The sequence below is a fragment of the Lepisma saccharinum genome, chromosome 1, assembly GCF_977018435.1.
Source record: "Lepisma saccharinum chromosome 1, izLepSacc3.1, whole genome shotgun sequence".
NCBI classification, from domain to species: domain Eukaryota; kingdom Metazoa; phylum Arthropoda; class Insecta; order Zygentoma; family Lepismatidae; genus Lepisma; species Lepisma saccharinum.
This window is the reverse complement of record NC_139229.1, coordinates 38,388,842-38,413,898: the sequence shown is the minus strand read 5'-3', so window position 1 is coordinate 38,413,898 and position 25,057 is coordinate 38,388,842. Positions and strand designations below refer to the sequence as shown.

Here is a 25,057-nt window from a genome sequence, read left to right as displayed (position 1 = left end):
GTTGTTCGCAAGCAACGCTTGCCAATAGACTGAAGGCACCATGTCACTTGTCACTTAGTTGGGAACTCCCCCTGTAGCGCGTCGCTTCGGTCTCAGCACCCTTCCTTTAAGGAGCTTTCCGACCGAAGTAACAAGTAGCACGCGAATACGCCATATGAACGTGTCGTTTGCTGTTTGGACCCTCATGTGCTATGAATGCTATTTTACAGTCTGGAAGCGTGTGTCACTAGTGTGACAGTGTGAACATCCCGTGTCGATTGTCCCATTGGTTTGAAAGTTGCCTTACACTCATGTCGATGGCACTAAGAAAGTTTTGTGGGGTTCCCCTTGTCGTTTCATGCAATCATCATTATCATCATCGCCGTGATTAGTTTAAAGCGGAAGAAAAGAGACAGTAAATATCAAAAATACAAATGCTTCAGTGTGTATATCTTTAAAAGAAATGATGATGATGATAATAATAATGAACCTAATTCATACACAAAAATTTAGTTGCCAAGAACATTCCACGCGTATTTTTTCTCCCGTATTATTAACGAAAGTATGACGATAACAGGACGTAGTCGACTGTCTAGAATGTTCGTTAATATCTTCGCGACCACTGTACCAAATATCGTAGCAATTATCACATTCATAGAAATGCTTCATGTAAAAGAATCAGACGTTGCAGCGAAAACTCCATTTACTTCCATTATAAGCAGTCGAACACCAAGCACCGGGGTCAACACCAGCGCCTCTAGCGGATCATTTTCGAGTGGAACCAGCCTGAGAGCGCAGAAGCATGCCGTTTTCCACACTACGTTATTCTAGGCGCTGTAGTTATAGGAAAAGAGAAATGTCCATTAAATATCTGGTAAAAACAATGTCAGAAGTTAATCATCCGTTTAATGACATTCTATTCGCTTTGGTTGAATTATATGATACAGGTAAAATTAACAACTGCGAAGATATAGGATGGGTGCAATTATATAATGAGTACTATGAGGATCATAAAAAATTATTGAAAGTAAGGAGTAAACCCATTTATACTCTAGATTTTCCTGTTTGTGAATATAGATATATTTACTTTCCTGAACAATATACAAAATATGATTATATGGAAAGATTATTACTTTATATATACAGACGGTTCAAAAATTAGTCAAAATGTATTATGTGCTGTTTATGATGTACAGAAGAAGGAATCAATTATGATACATTTACCGGAAGATTTTTCCATTTTTACAGCTGAAGCTTATGCAGTTTACCAAGCACTAATTTATACATATAAATTGCAAGAAAAATATATTAATATTAACGGATTCCAAAAGTGTATTACATATAATTCAGTCCAATTACGATTTATTTAAATCCTCCCCATACATTATAAACTGTGTAAAAAACTTTACAAAATTTAAGAAGCAGGGGAAAGATAATTCATTTAACCTGGGTTAAAGCTGTAACGGTATATTTTGTGTTTTTAAGCCGATTCTCAGCAACATACACAATATACACAACCATACATTTTGAATCCTTGTCCCGAGGTTCAAAACTTGCAGTACCTGAAGTTCTGTGGATGCTAGTTTAGGCAATAGACACGTACCTCTTCAAATTACAACTTAACGCCCATTTCCTTTTAGATATATATAGGTTTATTCATATTATATTTACAGAAGTTAATTCTTGGCCGTTATTCGCACAATTACATTTCGGTGTACCCTGTCCCCCCTTCCCGAAAAGAGTGTGTAGACTCGCGTAGCCACTGGCTCCACGAGTAAAAAAAAATATAACCCTCAGTACCAAAAAAGGTGGCTGAAGGTATGTGTGTTGTGTACCCGGTTTCCCACATGAAATAAACTATTGGAATAATATGAAAAGAGCAAGTGTGTGTATTAAAAGAAAGAAAGTTAACATCCCCGCCGTCGGTTCACATAATAAGGAAAGAAAGCTCGCCCAGCCGCTCCCCTCAGAGAAAAAAGATACCTCTTACATTGCTGTACTCCGCCAAACATCTGAGGCCGACTGCTCCTCTGCCCTTCCTATTTATAGGCCCCGCTAATGACCTAAACCGTTACTGGAAACTTACCGCTCCCCCAACGGCCAAGAACCCAAAAGTACAGGAATACATAGCCATACACAATTTATAACATAAAAAGGATCCAGTAATGATCGCATCATTACAAAGCTCATTGTGAAAATTTAGGAAATTATATGGCAAATTTGTATGCAAAACAAGCTAGGGACCTACAGAGGTGAAAAAAAAAAGTTGATGGAAAACTGGAAGGAATGGTGCAAAGGTGAATTTCAAAATGGAGGCAGTTTTTATCAGAGGATAGCTAATTTCAATGGAATCAGGCCTTGGTTTACAAAAGTTCAAGGTACAAGGAATGTGATAGTATTGCTAAATCGTGTTGGGTCAGGACATACAACTACTAAAAGTCATTTACAAAATATCCGGATTGTACAAAACCCAAATTGTAAATGTGGCAACAAGGAAGATATACACCATGTCATATTTGAGTGTAATAGATAAACATAAGAAAGAGAGACATTCTATAAAACTGTTATAAACTGTGAAATTCCTCTTCCTCAGTGTTTGGAATCTGATTTGTGAACCTAACCTTACAGTTCGGTATATATTGTTATCTTTTTTATTTAGAAAATGTGGCTTAACAATTTTGAGTAAAAAAACTTTTATTGATAGTGTATTTTAACAGTAATGTACTAAAAAATGTAAATTTATATGGGAAAAACTGCTTAGTGTAATCCCAAGTAAAAGTAAATAATAATTCAGCGACATTGACCCTGGTAAAAAGACTCAAACATTATAATTTTCAAATAAATCCATACAAAAAAAGTTGTTGGGTCTGAAACTTTTGTATATTGTGCAATTTATTGTACAAAAATTCATATTACAGAGTATAATTTCATTTTGTTTCATCGTAAATTGCATCGATTTGACATTGATCACGATAATTGATGACCCAAAGTCACAATTGTGCATTGCCAAGTTTGGTGCTTTGTGGGTTTCTACACAAGTTCTGCCTAAAACAAATCAATCTAACAGTATCTAAAAACGCAAATCTCAGTAATATTCGAGTTTTAATCGAAAAAGAATAAGGATTATCTTAATTATTGCTTACAAATCTTCAGTGTTTGGTTTCAGAAAAATCATGAGTCATTACTTGATATTTTGCGCCCTTCATCGCTACTGCTACTGGTGTAGTGATGAAAAGAAGCAACGTAAAACAAATGAACAACTTCTGCCATCATTTGGTGTACAACTGTAGGCATGCATTCTTGCATGATGGCACGTATCATCCATCCCTGAAGGTCGATCCTGGGTTCCTTGATTTATATTTAACTGCGTTGTTAAAAAATGAAGGTCAGAAACGCTATAATGGCCGATCACGTTTAGTGTTCGCCCTTGCGTTATGCAAGGTGAATTCAACGCTTACTACTTTCCGTTTTTGGACAACCCCAGTAACAAGCCGATATCATTGTTGCAATTAAAACGACGCAGTGTCACAAGTTGCGGAATATGAGGCGCGATGCATATTGCTACACTGATAAAACCATTAGTCATGGTAAAATGTGTGATCTATCACTATTATTTTATTTCAAAGTGTTTTGCCATGTAGTTAAAGGCGTCATTTAACATTGTGAAATAAAGCCGTGTACTGATCAGGCCACAATAATCTGACACCACTGAATAATCTGACACCACTGTCCTTATTGGTGAACTTGAAGAGTTATTTCAGACTGAAGCGACATCCCCCTGTTTACTAGCTGGCAACATTGTAGTTATAAAACGGTTGTCAAGAAATTATAATGACCAACTCTCCTTCTTCGCAAGAGTCTTTGTGCATCCTCATGTCTACACGAGGAAAAGTTCTTCCCATCCGATGTAGAAAACTTCCCCGCGTAACAGATCACATTTCCTCCTCGATGACGCAATATTAAGCACGTCCTCACAAAAAATCATTGTGACGCAGCATAAGCCGCACTTCATTTGCAAGCTTTTGCAACCACTCCTGGTGTTTGAAGGTTGCAACAGGACACTGGGCGTTCATCTGAATGATCTAATAGACATCCAAGTTTTAAATGCTCAACACAAGGAAACTACATGAAATACAGAGTTTGGATAATATTCATGGCAAACTAAGTAGATGTTTCAATATATACCTGTAAATTTAACTACCACTTTGAACGTGCTATTCAATAAAGAAAGGAAATCTATGTAAAACTGTTTAAAATATATTTGAAGTGTCGAATATAAACGCTGGTATTATAAGTTCTGAAAACTTATACATGGTAGTATTCTCCGTAAAAAGTTGAAGACAATGTTTATGTGGAATGCTTTTGCTGTTTAGTTATTTGTAGACGAAAAATAACCTTATGAAAACAATTAGAAATGTCTAATAGTTTTTTTTAAAAATTGTCTTTGCTGAGACAGCCCAATGTCCACGCGACTCTTAAAATCCATAAATAGGAGAATTGGAATCTATTCCAGGGGTTCCCAAACTTTTTCGTTTCACGGCTCCCTTAGCGTTTCAAGATTAGGTTAGGTTAGGTTGTTTGTCTTTAGTTAAAAAATAAACACATATACCAAATTCAGAAACATTTTACATGTAAAAAGTACTAAATAAGCACATATTTGGAACAATCGTATCATTGAATATTGGAACATTTCGCGTCGCCCCTGTAAGCCAGCCACAGCGCCCCTTGACGCCGCGGCCCACACTTTGAGAACCACTGTATTACTCTATAGTTCACTTTTTCATTAAAAGACAAAAAATATAATTATAAAAAGATCTGAATTTACAGTCTAAGTATTCACTTGCGCTATAATATTCCTACTTTAATAATAGTTTTTTTAATTTGTTTTTGAACCTGATGTCTTTTTATATATATATATCTTTAACGAATTTGTTAGATGGTTGAATATTTTAATTACCATCTGTTCGGGTCCTTGAAGTAATCAAAGTAAGAAAATACGACAAAACAAGATAGCAATGAAATTTATTGATCTGTATTAGTACTTTGCAATAAAAATTCCTGAATTTACACTCAAGCATCTAATAGCATGAAGGCTCAATTTCCTTTTACTGGCTTCAAATAAAAGGTTAGCAAACCTCACGTACACGATCGAATAAGTCGAGATTCGACCAGATCTCTTCAATACGTATTCAGGAAAACATGAAAGGCACTTATCTGGAATTTCCCTTTCAATTTCATCATGGCTATGAAATTGTTTTTCCCTCCACATATTTCAGTAAGCGTCTGTACCAGCTCGTGACTAACAGTGACTCATTCTAAGCGGAAGATAAGGTCTGAGCTATGGACTTTCAGGCAAAATGTTCAGAATGACGTCTTTGGAAATGCAAAAGCAACTCCACCGGTCTGTAAATACTGACGTTGAAAGAGTAATTGTGCAAGACTAGATTGAAATCTTACTTATCAGATTTACCTGATCTTGGACGTGGGGGCCAGAGGAAGATATTTTACTTAAACTGGATGGTTCTTATCTTGTAAGTGTTGACCCATTGTTCTTATCGCATGAAATTCTCCGACATATTAGATAGTATCCGTGGTGAGTGGTCGGTGTAACTTTGACTTCGCTCTTGGAAGTCAAAGGTTCAAGCCCTGTGCAAGACAAAGGTGCATCATCCAGTTCATAATTTTCTTGTCTTAGTGGTTAAAAGCAAGAGGTAAAAAGCGACGTAAGAAAACCGAAAGAAATATAAAAAGAACATTGGAGCCTTAAAACTTGTACTAAAAGACCTTCTTGTGGTACTCTGTTTGGAATTATTATTTAAATAGAAAAGTTCTTGGCTTCATTTCAAGTTGTTTCTTGTGAAGCAACATAGCTTTCTCGTTGAGCACCCTACAAACTACAACAGCTCAGCGGCGACTGGAACCATAAAATGAACAACCAAGACAGTCACTCCTCTGGCCTCCACTACATTCATATTTGTTAAATGAATTTTTCTTCGATTTTGCAAATCCAAATTCAAGTACTTTTCAATACCAAGGGAGTGTGAAGTGAATATATGCTACCCTACAAGAGGGAGCACGTGGCATCTCCACTCCAACTCCACTCTCACCTTCAGCCCAAGGTTGAGGTAACCAATCCCTTCGGCGGACTGGGTCAGCGAACTGACGAGAGATGGTGGTTCTGGCAGGTACAAGGGAAACCTTGACCAAACCTGTCAGGATGGTGTGAATCGGTAGCAGGATTCACATCTGGGTAGGCGGCGGAAATCTCAAGTAGAATACCAGCGGCGCCCAAGGTACAGTGAGGATACCTACTTCGAGGGAAGGAGAATCTCTCAAAGCATGGTGAAGGCAATCTTCTAGGAGTCGGGTCTCCGAAATCAAGTCCCCTTGTCCTCCAAGTTGGGGGTTAGTCGCGGGGCCAACCCCCCCACCGCACTGTAAATATAACCTTGTTCAGAGACCAATCATCGAGCCTCGGAATAGCAAGTCCAAACAAAGACGACAATAGCAAAGGAAAATTGATTATGGTATGGGCACATGGAATGTTAGATCACTATTGAGAGCGGGAGCACTGGCAGCAATGGTGATGCAGATAATGTAATATAAATTAGATGTGATCGCAATACAAGAAACAAGATGGAAAGACAATAAAATATGGGATACAAAAACCACACAATCTTCAGTAGTGGAAGAGGAGTAACATTCATAGTTAGCAAAAAACTAAAACAGATAATATTAGGTTTCGAACCGGTAAACAATAGAATATGTGTACTAAGACTAAAAACAACTTTCTTCAACATATCTATAATTAACATTCATGCACCAACAGAAGAGAAGAATGAGCAAATAAAAGAATCCTTCTACAAAGAATTTGAGAGAATATATGATAAAATACCATCATTTTTATATCAAAATGATCATAGGTGATGCTAATGCAAAAATTGGAAAAGAGGAAATGTATGGAGGAACAATAGGAAAATGGAGCATACATAAACAATCGAATGATAATGGAAACCGACTGATAGATTTTGCAGCCAGCAAAAACATGAGAATCGTATCAACATGTTTCCCACAAAAACATACATTTGGGGACATGGATGTCACTGGACAATAGATCGGTTAACCAAATAGATCATGTATTGATAGAAAAGAGAGCTGAATCCAATATAATGGATGTAAGGGCATACAGAGGAGCTATTTGCTCGACGGATCATTTCCTAGTAAAAACAAAATTTGGGACAAAGATAAGGATAAATCTCAGAAACATAAAGACATAAAACTAAATTTAAGAAAATTAAAAGAAAATCAAATAAATCAAGAACTAAAAAGGAAAATAACAGATACATTTAGAAAAATTAACAAGGAAAGGATAGTGCGACAGAAGAAAATTGGAAACATATAAAAAACAGTATCCAAGAAGCAGCAACAGAAATACTAAGAGAAAGAAAACAGAAACCCATGGTTTGATGAACAATGCCAACAAGCAATTAAAAACAGGAACGAAATGTATAAACAGTACATTAGTAGACCAACTAGACAGAGGAAATCAGAATATGATGAAGCAAGAAGAGCAGATAAAATATGCCGGAACAAAAAGAGAAAATATTTGAGTGAGAAGATAACACAAATACAAAAAGATTGGGAAGAAAAATAATCTGAGAACAGCATATAAGGAAATTAAAAATATTAATGAGGGTGATAAAGGTAGCTAGAGCATGGTGCTGATCACATCCCCTTCACAAACGGTCGAGGTTGTGTATGTGTGGGGGCCTAGCTCGAAATACCTATGGTTTCATGGCACGTTGCAATGTGCTGGGGTAGAAAACTTCAACATACTAATCTAAAATGATTCATAGGAGCAGACTTCGGGGAAGCCAAGGCACTTTCTGCTCCCCCCCCCTTCTTCCAAAAATTCACGTTGAGCGGCAGATATATGTATTTACACACATAAAATATTGTTTATGTCAACCTTGCCCCCCTAATTTATTTGAAGTTGACGCCTCTGGTATGATCTATGCAAATCAGTGCCGAGAAAACTGAGTACTTTGAACAATTCCAAACACCTTCCGAAATTATGAAACGTCTGAGTGACATGCTAGATAAAGCAATATCGGGAAGGCATAAAATACACCTGCCTCAAGTTAACAACACACAAAAAACAAGCACAATCTTACAAAGCAGAAACGTTGTTTTTTAATCTTTTCAACTCTCACTGTTCCCAGCGACAATGATAAATGGAATTGCAAAGTGAAAGAACAAGCAGTGCGTGGAGCATGTGGGAGATACGAGCTTTTACGCTGCCACAGAGCTATCAGGAAATGGAATAGAAATTCTGAAAGATTAAAAGATACATTGGTAACACAAGGTTAGCACGCTTTGTCTTCATCTACGGTTTCCTATCTTCTGCTGATTAGCACGCCATATTGTAGTAAATAATCAACAAGTGCGATCTGCGTCATCATCTTTACGGACTTGGCCACACTGTTCATGTACGGTTCGTGCTGCTTTGAGAAGCATCAAAGATGACTCATTACGAAACCATAACGATTAGTTTATTTTATTTTGCTATTTTAGTACATAGGAAGTTACCTTCCAAAGACACTTGGGAGGAGGAAGGGTTAAAACTAGACCTTAGATCAATAAACTGAAGTGCAGTGGCGTCAACTTATATGGACATGCGGGACTCGAACCCACCCAATAATTTGCCTATTATATTAAATTTTAGAAAAAAAGTCCCCGTACTTTCATCATTGTACACTTCTAGAATTCTCACAAATGAATTACTGACAAGAGCGTTATCAAATAATTTTAAAATAACTTGTTACATCTCAAATATGATACTTTGTAGAGTCCTATATCATTTACACTATTGATGGTCACAACGTTATAAGTAGAGACCGGATTTTTTTGATTTTTCAACACGGATCATGGAATAAATAGCAATAAATATCTTCCAACAAGATTAGATGGTTTTGATTTCCCCTTTTTCAGCCCACATTCCCTTTTTTCCCCTTTATTAAAACATATTCCTTTCTAGTCCCTTTGTTGACTAGTTTTTCAACCTACATTCCTTTTCCCCCTTTTTTTTAAAAAAAACATCTTCCTTGGTCCCTTTATTGACAAGATATCAATATCTTGTATACTCAACGGCAAAGATAATGGTAGGCAAATTGTTCACCGCTATTTTAATTACTTTTTAGTTCTACATCCTGTGTTGTTTTAAGGAATGAAACTATGTTGGTTCGAAGCTGGCATTGTTCTCTGATTACACTGCACAACAAATTTGAAGACATTTTCTGTCCTTTAGATGAAATCACGTGATTTGGACTAAACAAAGGATACAGAATTGAAGTGTGAAAACCGTGTGCTTCTATCATGCATCATTTTTTATTGGACAGCCACCTTATTCATTGCCACAAGTATGTGAAAGTGCCTACAATACAGTAGGAAAACACAGTATAAATACCTATGAACATGACATTGTGGAGCATTTACGATTGTACATATCTTTAGGGGTCTCCCTGATGATAGACCAACAATAGTCAGCAAGCACACTGCCGTTACAACGTCACCTGAAGCGCTTTTCAAACGCAGCAATGTCCTGACATCTCCCGGGTTTTGCGGGGAAAAGCCCACATGTGAATCCAGAAACTGTAATTTGAGGTATATGTGGCACCCCATGATATGAAATCAGTGCACCATATCACGAACAATGGCTTCATATTTGCGTGCTTTGACATTACCCAGGAAACTAGAACACACCAACTTGAATGCCTTTGCTGGGTCAGAAAGTGTAGAATCAAACGGCTCTAATCTGTGTGCCAATCAACACACCTTCTTTAACCTTTGCCTCTCTTAAGTGTGGGTATTTCGTCCAGAGGTATCTGAAAGCTTAGCCTTCTCCACCTAGTGCTTTGACGAAGATTTTCATCAAACCAAACTAGCTTAATGTGTAATGGGGACGAAAGAGATGCTGATTGATTGATTGAATTAAAATTTTTAGCTGCGTTTGCAAGTGTGGCCATTTTGTACCCTTCAATATATGCAGGAAAAATCACGTTATCTAAGATTCATACTTAAATTGTTAAAACAAGTGTTGTAAAAAGCGCAAGGTTGTACACAAGACAAGAACAAGACAAAAGCAACACATTAAAAAGTCAAAATAACTAAAAGTTTCCTCACAAAGCAGCTCTTCTCTAAAAGCTAAAATAATTTGATAAAACACTGTTATCTCCCCACAGGGATGAGAAACAGCTGGAAAGATTAGAAGTCTGCCGGAGGAAAGCAAAATCAGCAGATTCAAGAAGAATTAATGCATACAGGACTTACTTATTCTTTGTTACAGAGTGAACAACTAGGTACTTACTTCTTTTTCCATGCTTTCAGCTGTCATACACTGCCGTCGATCCGATAAAATGTTCTTGTGAGCTGGAAAGTAAGCGTTCCCGTATTTTTTTGGCTTTCAGCTTGTCTTCGACTTGGCAGGCAGTCAATTTTAGGTGACCGAAAGCACTATGCATCTCATTGATTAGAAAATATGACATCACATGAGCTACAAATTTTCTTCATGTTTCAGAGATCAAAAATATAGGAAAAAGGATCAAGATATGAAAAAAAATATCGAAATATGTTATTTTATGTAAAGTAAATTAGCAAATATGTAAAATATGTAATATCCTGGCAAGCCAGTTAAAATATGTAGCTAACATAAAACTTACGTAAAATCATTGGCAAATCCTGCTAACTTATTTCTGTTTTCATCGATGTAATTTCCCTTTCAGAGCCCGCCGTAGTCAAAAAGGTCATCGCCATGCGAAAAGGTGCACGTGCCCGAGATAGTACAAAGTAGATATGTTCTTGGAAATTCAAGTTCCTGGGCTAAGGACGAAGATGAAGATAGGTGGTGATATGATGAAATCTATGAAGGGGCACACAAGGAACACGCATGCCCAGGGCGGGATTCGAACCCGTGACCTTTGGCATCGCAGCGCGCAGTGTTAACTACTTCGCATTGTCAAACTGGATTTGAGGAGGTGTGTTTCAGCACGAGCTGTTTGATTGATTGTTTGAGTTGGTGTTTTAAGTCCACTTTATGCACAGATAGACTAATCGGGACTGGACCTACAGTTTAAAGTGGGTTCCGAACAACTGTGCAATGTGGTTCCACTGGGAATCTAACCTGGGACCCCTTTCAAGACGACGGCGATGACGTTACCACTAGCCCAACGGGGAGGTCCTTTCCATGACAAATGATCATTGTAACCTTTAGAAAAGGTTTTAAGAACCAAGGGATGCATACATTTAATTTTCAATAGAAATCATTGGATTGATTGATTGATTTGGTTTATTTTACTTCGTTCTTTCTGCCACTTTTGGCCAATCGCGAAGATGTTGATGATTGATTGATTTGGTGTTTTAAGTCCACTTTATGCACAGAAGGCTAATTGGGACTGGACCTACAGTTTAAAGTGGGATCCGAACCACTATGTGCTTCCACCGGGTATCAATCCCGGGACCCCTTGATTACAAGGCGACGACGCTACCACTACGCACGAAGATGATGATGATAGAACACTCACAAAGAACACCCAATTCCAGGCCGGGATTCGAACCCGGGAACCTTGGTATCGTTGCGTGCTGTGCAAACCATTCCGCCGCTACGTAATTTTGGTCACATTCAATTCTCTTTCGAGTCTAGACTCACATGGTTCAATCACGAGCAACCAGTTCTTGAAAAAAACAGGCAAAGCACTCACCACTGGCATTCACAATAGCATGACCATAATCGTTAAATGTCGCTTAAAGCATGGCGTCTCGTTTGCCAGCTATTTTCCATAAAGACCACATAAAACTGCTTAGAAAGTGTCCTTGCATAAGGAATTGCATGCTAAATGAATCGACGGCACGCTTCGTTCCCCCGTGTCAGAAAAGCAAGTTTCTCTTTCTCTAAAAGAACGTCCCCGTTGAAACACAGTGAAAGTTTAAAGAAAAATGCTTCGCTGTAGAAAAGAAAGGAAATGTCGAACTACACACCATGTCTCTCTAATCAAATAATTTACTGCTTTATTCTTGGAACTGAGAACAGTATTGGGTTTATTCAAAGGCACTTGTGACAAACTGTACGGAATTGTTTTTTTTTTTTTTAATATTTCTATTTTAACTGATTGGGAAATGGGACAGGGAATTAAGACCCCCCCCAAAAAAAAAACTAGGGAGGAAGCCAGAGGAAATCGCGAAAAGGGGACAAAGAAACAGTAAAAGATAGGGCAGGGGTAACAAAAAAGGGGAGATTGGAGTGGAACAGAGAAAAACACAAACGCGCGTGCGTATACACACACAGAGAGAGAGAGCGAGAGAGAAGGGGTAAAAATATAAAAGAAACAAGCAAAATTAACACAGAGAAGTCAAAGGAGATACAAGAGAAAGAAACACTGAAACAGAGAAAAGAGAAAAAGCAAAAAAAAGAGAGAAACAAGAGAAAACACACAAGTCAAAAAGAAGAAACAAAAACAGAAGCAAAGAACAGAGATACTAGAGAAACACGGGCGGCGCCAGGGCAGGTGCGAAAGGGTGCTTGCGCACCCCTTAATTTTCTTCCCTGCCCCATTTTCAAAACCTATATTCAAACACTCTCCTGCAGTGTCACATTATGTCATGTCATATTGAGCGTCGAATATTAGATATTGAAGTGAGGCCGCTATTATTGTAGAGTCGGTGTCGCTTGCGCCGAGGGTTCTTATCGGTTCATTTCCGCCGCGACATATGTCAAGACCTTTCTTGGTGGGTTTCCCACAATCCGGAGTGTCATTACCGCCGCGCGGACGTGTGTTTATGACGTTGCCCAGCTGCGGCTGTTTATCTTCGATTGAAAAGGAAGGTGATTGGTAAATGAATGTAAGATGAAAGTATATATGAGGGATCTACATTGGGAAATTAGTATTAATGTAAAACTGAGACTTGAGAGAGACGACAAGATGTCTGAGAATATGGAAATGATAGAGAGAACGCACGTTTAAAGCCTTCCCTTATTTACATATCTGGATGCAATTTCCACTTTAAACAAGCAATTTGGAGAATTGACCCCTGAATCAGAAGTAGAAGAGGGATTCCTACTCATCATGGACAGTTCTCCACTCGATCAAACGGTCCAGTGTTTAATGACTACTTCGTGGTTGGAGAAAGAACATGTTCCAATATCTGTGTGGAACTTTTGCAACCAAAGACACAAGACAAATAATGCTGTTGAGTCATGGCATTCAAAGCTTAACAAAGTCATCGGCAAAAGTTAGCCCAATGTTTACGTGCTGCTTGAAGTCTTAAATGCGGAAACAAAGAGAAACTCGTCTGCAATTGAGATGGCAGAATTGGGTCTATTGGCTGGGAAGAGAAGAAAATATCCATACATCAAAAGGACAAACGTGTTCTTTCGAAGTACAGAAGCTCGGGCGATGTTCGAGGATTTTATGTAGTGTATAAATGATTAATAGTTAATAGGCTGATGCTGATTTATGTATTTTGTGTTGTGGAATAACGTTGATACAATTGTTCCTGTGTAACGACTTTTGAAATAAGTAAAGTCATATTTGACACTGGATAAGTTTAACATTTAAGTGTAAACACAGCTGTGCAACGTCATGATATAAGTCTACTTTATGCATTACGCACCATGTGCCCATAAACACACGTGTGCGCGGCGGTGATGACACACTGGATTGTGGAAAAACCAGCCTAGGAAGGTCTCGACATATGTCACTGAGGAAATGAACCGATAAGAACCCTCGGCGCAAACGACACGACACCGTTATTGTATACAACAGGCAAGCGTTTATCCTACTCTGAAAGAAGATCAGCGGCGGTTGTCCTTTCGTCAGAATTGTAAAGAATTGATTGATTTGATTTAGTTTACTTCGCTTTTCTGCCATTTTTGGCTAATCGTGAAGATGAGTGGACACTCATAAAAAACACCCATGTACAGGCCGGGATTCGAAACCGGAACCCCTGGTATCGTAACGCGCTACGTTAATCACTCCGCCACGGAGGTCGGCCGTTGTTAAGAATTGCTTCTTCAAGTGCTCTTTTTCGTTTATGAAATTCAGTTTGAGTTGTTTTATTTTCTTTTCTTGATAAAGGTCTTAATTTTTGACTTCTTTGTCGTCGTTGTGCTAAAATCAAGCAAAAATTAAACAAGTCGCTAGTATTCTTCAGTTTCATTGTAATATTATCATAGATGCCTACTAAAAATTGATTGGTGTTTCATGTTTTCTTCATTTTCAATATCGCACCCTATACATTTCATTCCGCACTCACTACATGATTAATCCTGGCGCCGCGGCTGTAGAGAATGAAACACAGAGAGTGTGTAAAAGGAGAAAAAAAAAGCAAACTAAGCATGGAGAGACAAAAGCGAGACACACACACAAGAAGAGGGAGAAAAGCAATAGGAATGTCCGAAATAATGAAAGAGAAAAAAGTAGGAGGGCCGATAAACAATGGGATAGAAATCTACTAAGCAAGAGAGAGATATGGAGAAAGAAGACGGTGCAGGAATTGATATATAAAGAGGGAGAATATAAAAATTAGAGAAGCGAAGCGGTGACAAATACCAGTTCACACTGGTGGTAATGGAAACACATTTGGTGGTCGGTATCTGAGCCATCTAATGTAGGTTATCTTATTCAGATCCCATACACGGAACTTTCATGTGAAGTGCGTGACAGTAGATTCGACAAAAAGGAAGAGGTTGATTTGGGCAAATGGAAACCTCACTTCGTTTACCAGTTAATTTACAAGCAGGAGAAGCACGATTTCAATGAACCGTATGCGGCGTTAGCCAATAGACCAGCGCCCGCCTTGCCAAATTCTCCATCCTGTCATGGTGTGTTTCGCACCACGCTCAGGACGCCCCATAAAAAAAAGTGCGCAACTACAGGACTGTTACGGCTTATTTCCTGAAATAAGGTACCTCTTATTCGGTGACGCGGGAACGGGCGGTACAGGAGTACATACCTTTGGATCCGAATTGTACCCCTTGTACCACCCCTTAAATAATTTGAGACAAGATAATGCCGTTCAAAGATACTTGCAAAAAGTTTATTTTGTCTGCATCTCTCTTTCTCCAAACGATCAAAACCACCCACCACGAATCTATTATACTATACTGTGTTACTGATAACCACAACTGAGCTATACTTTCGGAAAAAAATATAAGTAAAAACTCTTTAAATGAGTGCAAAACGATGAAACGAAGCCTAGTCTTTTGTTTTCATTCAAAATTATTTTGTGAATATTGATTTTTTATTGAAAATCATGGCCTCCTGCATACATACAGAAATAAAGGGTGGGGTACAACTCAGCAGCCAAGCATGTTGCAATTTCAATATTTATAATTCTTACTATTTATTATTAAGCACTTTTAAACTATACCAAAAAAATCTCTAAACAATGTGGATACAAATATTTGGGCTAACTCACATGCAATAATTGTATTGGCCATAATGTTATTTTTACATTTATCAAAGTTGAGTTTTCATTTTTAAAAGCTGTGTGCGTGAGATGTTAATATAACTTCCAATATCCTTTCATTGTAGTGCTTGATATATTATTAGATTATACAATTAGTGTAAAATGTTTGCTAATGAGGGGGTTGGATTGCAATACAAGGTTATGCAAATTTTACTTTAAATAATGTGATTGTTCTAACTTGAAAAGGCCATGTTTATGTGTGTGTATGTGGAAGATAGATACCCATGCTCAAACACACAAAAATTCACAATGTTACGGAAGTTCAACATTGTGCCCCCACCCCTCTCACCCATTCAAAAAACTTTCCTGCTCCACTGCCCTTGCTCGTTGCGCATTTCCATATAGGTCAAGATGCGTCATATTGGCCTTAGACCGAAATAAGGCTAACGGGTATTCATATCGACTTCCCTGAACGTCTGTTTCATGGTTCCAGGAAAGAGGTCAGTCCCCACATAATTTATACATTCAACTCCACTAAGGACACCAACAGTAGCTTATTGATCTAGTCTAGCATCATGTCTTATTTTAAGTAACTCTTCAAACTTCTGTAGGGTAACTACGACAATGGGAATTAATACATGTCACGCCCCCTACTGCCAAACACATTCGGATTTCTAAACATTTGGGTCAAAGTTCAGCAGTATCAAAAGAAAATACGATAAATCAAAATCACTAAAAGACACTTTCGATCGTAAACTTTTCCTGGATAAGCTTGTGTGTAGATAATTCTGTATTCAACGCAAAGCAGTTGTTTCGTAACAAGCTTGCTTCTTCGTCTTGTGCCCCAAGAGCAAAGAGACAACCCGAATTGAGTCAAATAAACCGGACAAGTTATTTTTGAGGTATCGTCCGTTATTTAACAGAAGTATTTCGTAATTTAAATTGGCTTTCTACGCATTCCTGACATATGACATCAGATCCTGGGGCCAACATTTAATATAATGTATTCAGGGTGCATCAAGACACATTGTCTAGTATTTTCTCCCGACACATTCGTTAGTTAACAGACAGAGAAATACAGACAATAGGATTAAATGTTATTAAAGATATTGCAGGTTATATATTAATTCTCAAAAGCAAAATGTAATTGAATTGTTGTTTTAAAGTCCACTTTATGCGCAGATAGTCTAATCGGGAGGGACCTACAGTTTAAAGTTGGATCCGAACCACTGTCCATGTGCCTTCACCGTGTATGAAACCCGGGACTCCTTGATTACAAGGCGACGACGTAACCACCACGCCATCGGGGAGGCCCTCAAAAGCAACATAATCATGTTTTTAGTCAATAATAATCTCACAATGCAGGGAAATCAAATTATTGTACTGATATGAAGGCAGGTGTGTGTAAATCACTTTTCTTTTAATTTACACAATGTGTCACAAAACCGGGCAGTCGTGAAATAAAACTTTCGTTATCAAACAACAACTTTGTGATTGCTCCCATAAGACGGTTTGGGATTTAAGGCTTGGAAACTTAAATAATTTTTCAAAACTTGGAAGATCTTCTGTCTTGAACTTCAATGATCCTAATTCTCTGCTTGATGAGTGGCACCGAACGTCGTGCAAATCACCAATCTACGTAGTTTGATTCCAGAAGCTACCGATACATTTTCAAAAGTTTCAACATCGAAGTTCGAATCCCTCACTTTCACAACTCGTACAGGTGGAAAGCACCGTAAAATAAAATACAAACATGAAAACAAAACTCAATAAATCCTTTTGTTTTCATGCCTACTTTTCCTTCCGTAAAACAACTAAAAAACTTTTCTGATCATAGGGTAAAGGAGGGGAAGTTCGCCACCAAAATGCTTTTCATTTTTCCCCTTCTAAACGAATTAGGGAAGAAGGACAAAATTTATACGCTACAAAGAGTAGGCATTGCGGATTATGAGGAATATAACAAATACTATAACTTATTTATCATTTTATCGTCAGTTTAAGTGTATGAAATACCAAGTTGTTGCCAATAAGTCAGACAACAAAGTGTAAAAGACCAACAAATGAGAATACGAAACTGCTTAAAAAGATAAAATACAAACATGTTTAAGAAATATAGGCCTAAATGTTCATATGTATTGTGAACAAGTTGTGTGTGTGAATTGTAAGAAGGGAAATTCGACACATTTTCTGTTACTCTGGCGAATTTACCAGCAAATGCATAATCGAAAGAAAACAACTTATGTTTACTTGGACATGCACGCTTTCCAAAGCAAATCTTTTCACGACATTCTTAAGGTTTGAGGTTACGATATCAATAATTAAAAAGAAGAACAATAATTCTTATCTGCCACGAAATGACAATTTCCAACGTAGTATTGAAATTCGGCACCTATCTTTGCCTTCTGTGTAGACGCAACTGCGCATTCCAAACTGTACTGCTTGCTTGCTAGTTCGCTCACCACACTGTAGTTTTCAGTGGAAACAAGGCACATGTTACTTGATTTTTTTACAAGGATCAGTGAGTGTTTCCAACCTATAGTTTCTATCTACGATTACAAAAACCACAAGTACGGCGAAATTTCCATCATGGCGAACATACCCTCTTTTATACCCTATATAATCCAGCAAATGCGTTTCATTTCAGGAGTGGGACAACAAAAATTCATACTCAAGACACCTATTTCGTTCTCTGGGTTCCGGTAAACAAAATGAGGCCATGCCATTGCTAACGAAACTATCGTCAAATCGGATGACATGCAAACAAAATCGAGGAATTATTGACCCTTCACTCATCTATATCAATTTCTTGATTGTGTTTCGTTCATATTTCTCGGTCGCTTTCAATTTAACGGTTTCCATGAAAGAGCACAACAGGGTAAAGTTGAATAGGCTATAGTTATTGATCATTGAAACGTATTTAATGTTGCATTGTGACTTGGAATTAAAGTTCACAACTTGAGAAACAATTAAATTTTCCTCATAAAACCTTAAGAAATAAAATATGTGGAGTGTAAATCTACACTTGAAATATAATTTCTGTGGTGATGCATTATTTGCTGTTACGAAAAAGTTTCCATTTTATACCTACTATCGAAAAACCTGAAATGCCGAAGAAAATAATTGACATCCCGCCCAGCTATTTGCAACAGATCGTTAGCGAGGTAAGGCACCTGGTCCAAGAAATCAAAACCGACAAAAGATGACGTCAATCCGAAAGATCCCATTCCGTTACAGTTAAACCTTCCTACGCTGAAACATTCGTAGAAGTAGGCATTCCCAAAACAAAGTATTTCCGAAGTTGAAACCCTTGTAGAAGTGTTATATTTACAATTCTCAACTATTGTGTATTTTAATCACACCCCGTAAGATTAAACAGCCAATCAAAACGTAATGGAAATGGTGAAATATTTACAAAAATTACACTACCTTTATAAAGAATATTCAATCTGTTCTTCTAAACAAACTTATTTCGAATGTCTCGTAAATGTATCACGTGAATAACATTGTCATCTTTGCAGTGCACTGTAAGAAATATAAAAATAAAAAATGTTCCTTGCTATTCGTGGTAATCTGAACTAGCCAACAGTACAAGGGCAACATTTAACCTCGAATAACAGAGAGAAACATGACTAAACTCTGTGAATTTTCAAGAAAAATACTTCACTTACCTGTGGACTGTCCGTAGAACAAATCAAAAACTGTTGTGTTATTCATAATTCCTGTGGTTCCACATGTATCACAAAGAGAATCCTTTTTGATGTATCATGCCTACACGCTCGACCAGCTAAAGAGCCACTGACGTCTACCACACAGCTGTTGTAACTATAAACATTTCCTTGTGTTATCTTGGCTTGAGTGCGGCGAGGAGTTAGTGAAGAGCTCTGAGGTCAGTCACGTGCCTACTACGTCACCGTGACGCTCCTACTTCAAGGTCGGTTTTACGAACAACCCCATACACACAGCGCCGAATGCCCTGCAGCAGATCTGCGCGGGGACTACCAGTTCTTGACCACTTGAATTTTCCCGTTCGGTTTTTTCTTTCATGCTACAATGGAAAATTTCTCCCGAGACATATTTATTTTTCCAAAATTGGTACACACGGAAAATTACTTTTCAAAACAGTTACTCGTATCAATTCTTACGCGAAGCATGAAAAATATTTATCAGTTTTTCGTGCGGAAGGATTTATTGGTTTTGTGTGTTGTAGTCAAGAGGTGGTGTGATTCCCGAGCAAGTGCGCACGCAGAGGGGGACCAGGGGGCACTTGCCCACTTGTGCCTCCTGAGATACCAGGGGGGAAACAATTCGAATGGTGAAATTGAATCGTGAAAACACGAATTGAGGAGTGCCATGAAAGACAGCATCGTGAAAAAGTGAAAAACAAGAAGACAAACAATTGTTCATCAACAAAGCGATAGATGTTTATGGCAAGGAAGCAAGTCAAATCCAGTTTCTTTTTATATACTGAACTCAAGTCAGAACTTGAGAACAAAGCCAAGGTGATTTTATTTCAATTTCAATTATTTGTAAAATATCAATAATAATAACAATAATAATAATTAAAGATTCGATATGAGTTTTTATAACTCCAGAGAAAGAAGTGAAATCTTGCTCTGCCCCAGTGCTCAAAGTGGAAATTCCTAGCTGGGGGATGCTTTGCCCAGTTGCGGGAAAGGTGGGGAATGATTGTATATATCAACATGGAGATAATGCAGTGGGTGGAGGATTCCTATGCAAATTATCCTAGTGGGGATGGGGAGAAGCTTTTGGGCAGGGAGAGGGCTCGGGGGGCTGAAGCCCCCCCGAAATTCTTCAAATATCTACTTTAAATAATGTATCGTGGTAATTAATTTTTCTTCCTTAGCAGGATTATATATTGTATAATAAGTTTTAATATATTGTGAAATTCATCTTCATGGCTTCTATCCCCCTCTTTCCCCCAACTCTTTCGCCTTTAGATGGCAGCTACTGATAAGATACGAGTCCCTCCCGAAATAAAATTCTGACTACGGGCCTGCTTGTGGGAATTTTTCTAACTGGTGGATAGCATTCAGCATGTCCCCTCCCCCACTTTGCTTCCCCCCCCCCCGTTCCCTGAGGAAAGATCCTGCGGGTGACCTTGTTTCCCAGTAATACCATTTCAGAAGGTTAGCCATGTCAGACAGTCTCCATGCTTAAATGGGACTCATTCTGAACATTGGTTTCACATTTTTTTAAAATATATATTGCTTGCTCCATGTCCCAGCGCGTTAAGTGTTCTATTTTCGATGTAACTACTTAAGTTCCCGGTTCGAATCCCGGTCTGGACATGGGTATTCTTTGCGACTGTCCCTTCATCAGTTTCATCTAATCGTCACTCATACTCATGATCGCGATTCGCCCAAAGTAGCAAAAATACAAATACGAAACAACCCTTTCCTATAACCAATGACCTATGCATAATAATGCACTGCCAAATGAACCAGTTCAGAGATAACGCCGTTCTCCGTGACCGAGTGATTGTCTGCCTCCGTGGCGGAATGGTTAGCAGAGCGCGAGGGGTTCCGGGTTCAAGTCCCGGGTAAGGCATGGGTATTTGTGTTTGTCTAGATGATGAGAAACTGTAACAATGGAAAAGTGTAAAAGTGACATAAAGTGTGATTGGTGGGGGATACCTCCGTGTAAGAGGTATTTCCTTTTTCAAAAAAAAAAAAAAGAGTGGTTATCTCAGCGCGCTACGACGCCAGGGGTCTCGGGTTCAAATCCTGGCTTGGACATGGATGTTTGTGTTTGTCGGAGGATACTACCGCATAAGGGTATTCCTTTAATTAAAAAAATGGTTAGCACAGCGCGCTACGACGTCTAGGCTTCTGGGTTCGAATCCCGGTCTAGCCACGGGTGTTTGTGAGTGTCTCTTCATAACTTTATCATATGGACGGGTTAAAATTACAGTGGTGTAAGACACTTTGTAAAAAAGGAGACTAGACACAGTAACCAGATCGAGTTAAGTCAATCTGTAAACAGAAAAAGTGAAGTGAGTCATAGATGCATTCAACTAGCAACAGATGACAGTTAAAGTTCTTGTTAAAGAGGAAACAGCTGTTGTGTTGATCAGCAAAGTGCTGTGAGTCAGACGCTTTGCTTTTTTAAAGAAAGTGACTTAGACCACTGTAACTTTAATCCGTCCATATCATCAATCATTCTCATCTTTGCGATTGTCCAAAACTGGCAGAAAAGTAAAATAAACCAAATCAACAACATTTCATAGATAAACAATCATTGTCACGATTGAAAATAATATGTAACATTCACTTGTTTTCATCTTGCAAACTGCCGGACCCTGTGGCCGAGTGGTTAGCACATCGCGCTGCGACGACAAGGGTTCCGGGTTCGAATCCCGCTCGGGCTTGGTTGTTTGTGAATGTCCATCATCACTCATCCCCATCTTCGTAAATTAGCCAAGAGGCACAAAACGCGAAGTAAAATAAACTAAATCAATCAATCAATCAATCGATCATCTTGCAAACTCCTTTCTTATGCACAGAATGCAACACACACTGAATTACGTGTAAATCATGTTACTACAGTGAGCCGTAAATTTTCAAGCAAGCAATGTACAGTCGTGTTCAATGATAATGATAGCATGTAAAATAGATATTGTTATTTATAGTCCCTTTTCCTTTGTATCGTGTGTGTGTTGTAGTGCTGTTGTCCACGAGAAATTGCCCTGCGAATCAATGACGCTTTTTGTTTAAACTCTGAAACTTGACCTTGCATGGCAAAGTGAATGAGCATGACAGTGACTAACAATTAGCTTAATCATCCTTGCATATAGTGCAAAGTGCTTACAAGTCTTGTCTTCCTTTCTGCACATTGCCTGTAACGATCTGTTGATTAGAATCACCAACCTGGAATTATTTAATAGTCAGTGACGTGGTGCTTGCATGTGGCGGCTCTGTGGCTGAGCGCGTTAAGTGGCCGACTTTCGATCTCGCCACCGAAGTTCCCGGGTTCGAGTCCTTGCCTAGACATGGAATGTTCTTTGTGAGTGTTCCTTCAATTTCATCCAACCATCACTCATCATAATTGTCGTGATTAGCCAAGAGAGGCAGAAAAGTGAGGAAAAAATAACTAAATTACAACTGTAAAAGTACGTATCTATACAGTACAGACAAGTGTGTGCGTATGCTGATTTTTGTTAAACATGTTTAGCAACAATACAAACTACTATCTTACCATATGCACGTTGATATTGCACGTCGCAAATGTCAATCGATAGCTCTTCAACCAAAAGAAAAAAAATCTTTTCTCTGGAGCATAACGTTCGGATTCGGAAATTTTGCGCTCATTTCAAATCTATATTTAGATTTTCTCTGTCAGGGATAGTTTTTTAGTTATCATGATTTTATGTTTTCTAATACAGTAAAACCTCATTAATCCGGACTAATCGGGGATAAGTTAAACGTTTTAACGAAAGTCTGGATTAACTGAAATAACCTAAAAGAACAGTAGAAAGTGCATTAAAACTCCGTTTATAGCAACAAAACGCGTTTATTATGGTGTATTTAAAGGGCATAGGCCTAAATACACTATACAGTACAGTACAAAGTCTGCGGGAAACAGAATTTCATCAGTGGTTGACTGCCTTTTCTTTGGGAAGTTCTCTTGTTGACTTCTAGCCACATTTAAAACCTTGCATTCTGTTGTTTCTTTTCATTATTTTTTTCTTTGACTGTCCGGATTAAGCGAAGTCCGGCTTATCGCGATCCGCATTAACGAAGTTTTACTGTATATTTAAAATTTTAAAGGGAATATCAATTGAACTCATGGAATAATTTAATCATCCTTACTCTATACCTAGCATATTATAATCATTCAACACTGAAAATATAGTTCTCTCGATTTGCTTCGGGGAGGGAGGCGTAAGGGGGTGACCATTTCCGAAGACACCCAAACCTCAACCTCCCTTCCACGTGGTGCACCCTGGGCTACATTTTGCAGACTAGCGAGGCTCTGGCGCCTGTACTCATAGCAAGTATAATCATCTGTGTCGTCCATATATGTTTGTGATTGTCCCTTCAGCCATCCCATCACAATCCTCATCTTTGCGATTAGTCAAAAGTGGCAAAAAGGCGAAGTAAAATAAACTAAATCAGTTATCTATTTGGGTTAGGGAATTTCTTTCCATTTGTACATTATTCCACTATCTCAAGTTTATTTTAACATGGCGTAGAAATGTCTCAGTCCTACTATACAGGCACAAAAAACTCAAGCCGACCTTCGTGGTGGAGTGGTTATAGCAGCACGTACGACGCCAGAGGCCCCGGGTTCGAATTCCAGCTTGGACATGGGTGTTCTTTGTGAGTGTCGTTCGTCAGTTCCATCATTAGTCATCCTCATCGTCGTGATTAGCCAAAAGCTGAAGAAAGCGGCGTAAACTAACCTAATTCAACCAACTAACCAACAAACATCTCGATAGGGCAATGAACACTGGCAATAGATGACTACCACTGATAGAATGTGATTTGACTTATCAGTTATTCCTCCTCGAGATATTGTTTTGGTTGTCTGATTGTGAAATGTCTTGGTAAATAAAGGTTTTGGTAAATGTCTATAATATCGGAGACACATTTCTATCGGATATTGGTTCGTACTTACCAATTGTGCCCCAATTGTGTATTGCGGAACTAGTTGAAGGTGCTATTATGCTTTTACACGAAAATAACTTCGATTTTTCACATTACGAGTAATTCTTTTGGGTCATTTCTTCCGTTGCGGAACATAAAATATGGTGCGCACAGCTGTGGATCATCGCGCCTCGTGCTTGTGTTTTGTCGATTTGGAGTGGGTATGCAGTGTTTCAACCTTCTTAACCGAAAAATACCTACTTTCGTGTCCATTATGTCATCACAAACCATTGACGGAAAGCCCCAAAAACCATTCACGATAGCCCCACGGACCACTTCTGGCAAGGTTAGGTTAGCTTGGGTTAGCTTAGGTAATCATAGTTAAAAAAATTAAAAAAATAAACATTCTCGTTAAAAAAGGGCACGTTTGGAAACACTGGCGAGACGGCGTGACTTTCGACGCTCGAGCCATCTGCAGGTACATAATGGAAACAACGGCATAATGTTGTCGCTTTGCACAAAATGCAAGTTTATTATATTAAAAGTGTTAATTTCTTGTTGTGTAGCATTCTAGGGTGAGAAAATACCTCCACGAACTTTCAACATGCTACAGAAACTCATTTCCGTAAGTAGTTTCTTCTGTAAAAATGAAGAAATGTGTCTCCGATATAATAGACATTTACCAAGGTTTTTATGCGAAAATCCGTCAATTCTCAAACATTGTAATTTCAAATGTAGAATAACGTAATAATTATGCCTTGCATTATACTATGTTCACATACTCAAATTGTTTTATAATGGTAGCAAAATGATAATTTCAGATCAGTACAACAGTTTTAAGTGCAACTCTAATAAAAAAGAAAAAAATGAAAATGTTTTGCTTACGGTCAAAATCGTTACTGTCGAGGAAGAGGTTGGAACACAATAACCATTTCGGAACGTGATAAAGTTGTTGTTTTTTAATTAGAGTCGCTTTTCTGCCACTTTGGCTAATCCCGACGATGAGGATG

General features: G+C 38.3%; 1 protein-coding gene across 1 annotated transcript in view; it reads right to left on the bottom strand.

The window, feature by feature from the left end:
- Window positions 1-19,327, bottom strand: part of LOC145994736 (uncharacterized) — a 99,109-nt gene extending 79,782 nt beyond the window's left edge. Inside the window, exon 1 of the mRNA XM_083130955.1 lies at window positions 19,110-19,327. Coding sequence (XP_082987081.1) covers window positions 19,110-19,155 — 46 coding nt within the window. The 5' untranslated portion in view covers window positions 19,156-19,327. The remainder of the gene's footprint in view (window positions 1-19,109) is intronic.
- Between the last annotated feature and the right edge of the window lie 5,730 nt (window positions 19,328-25,057).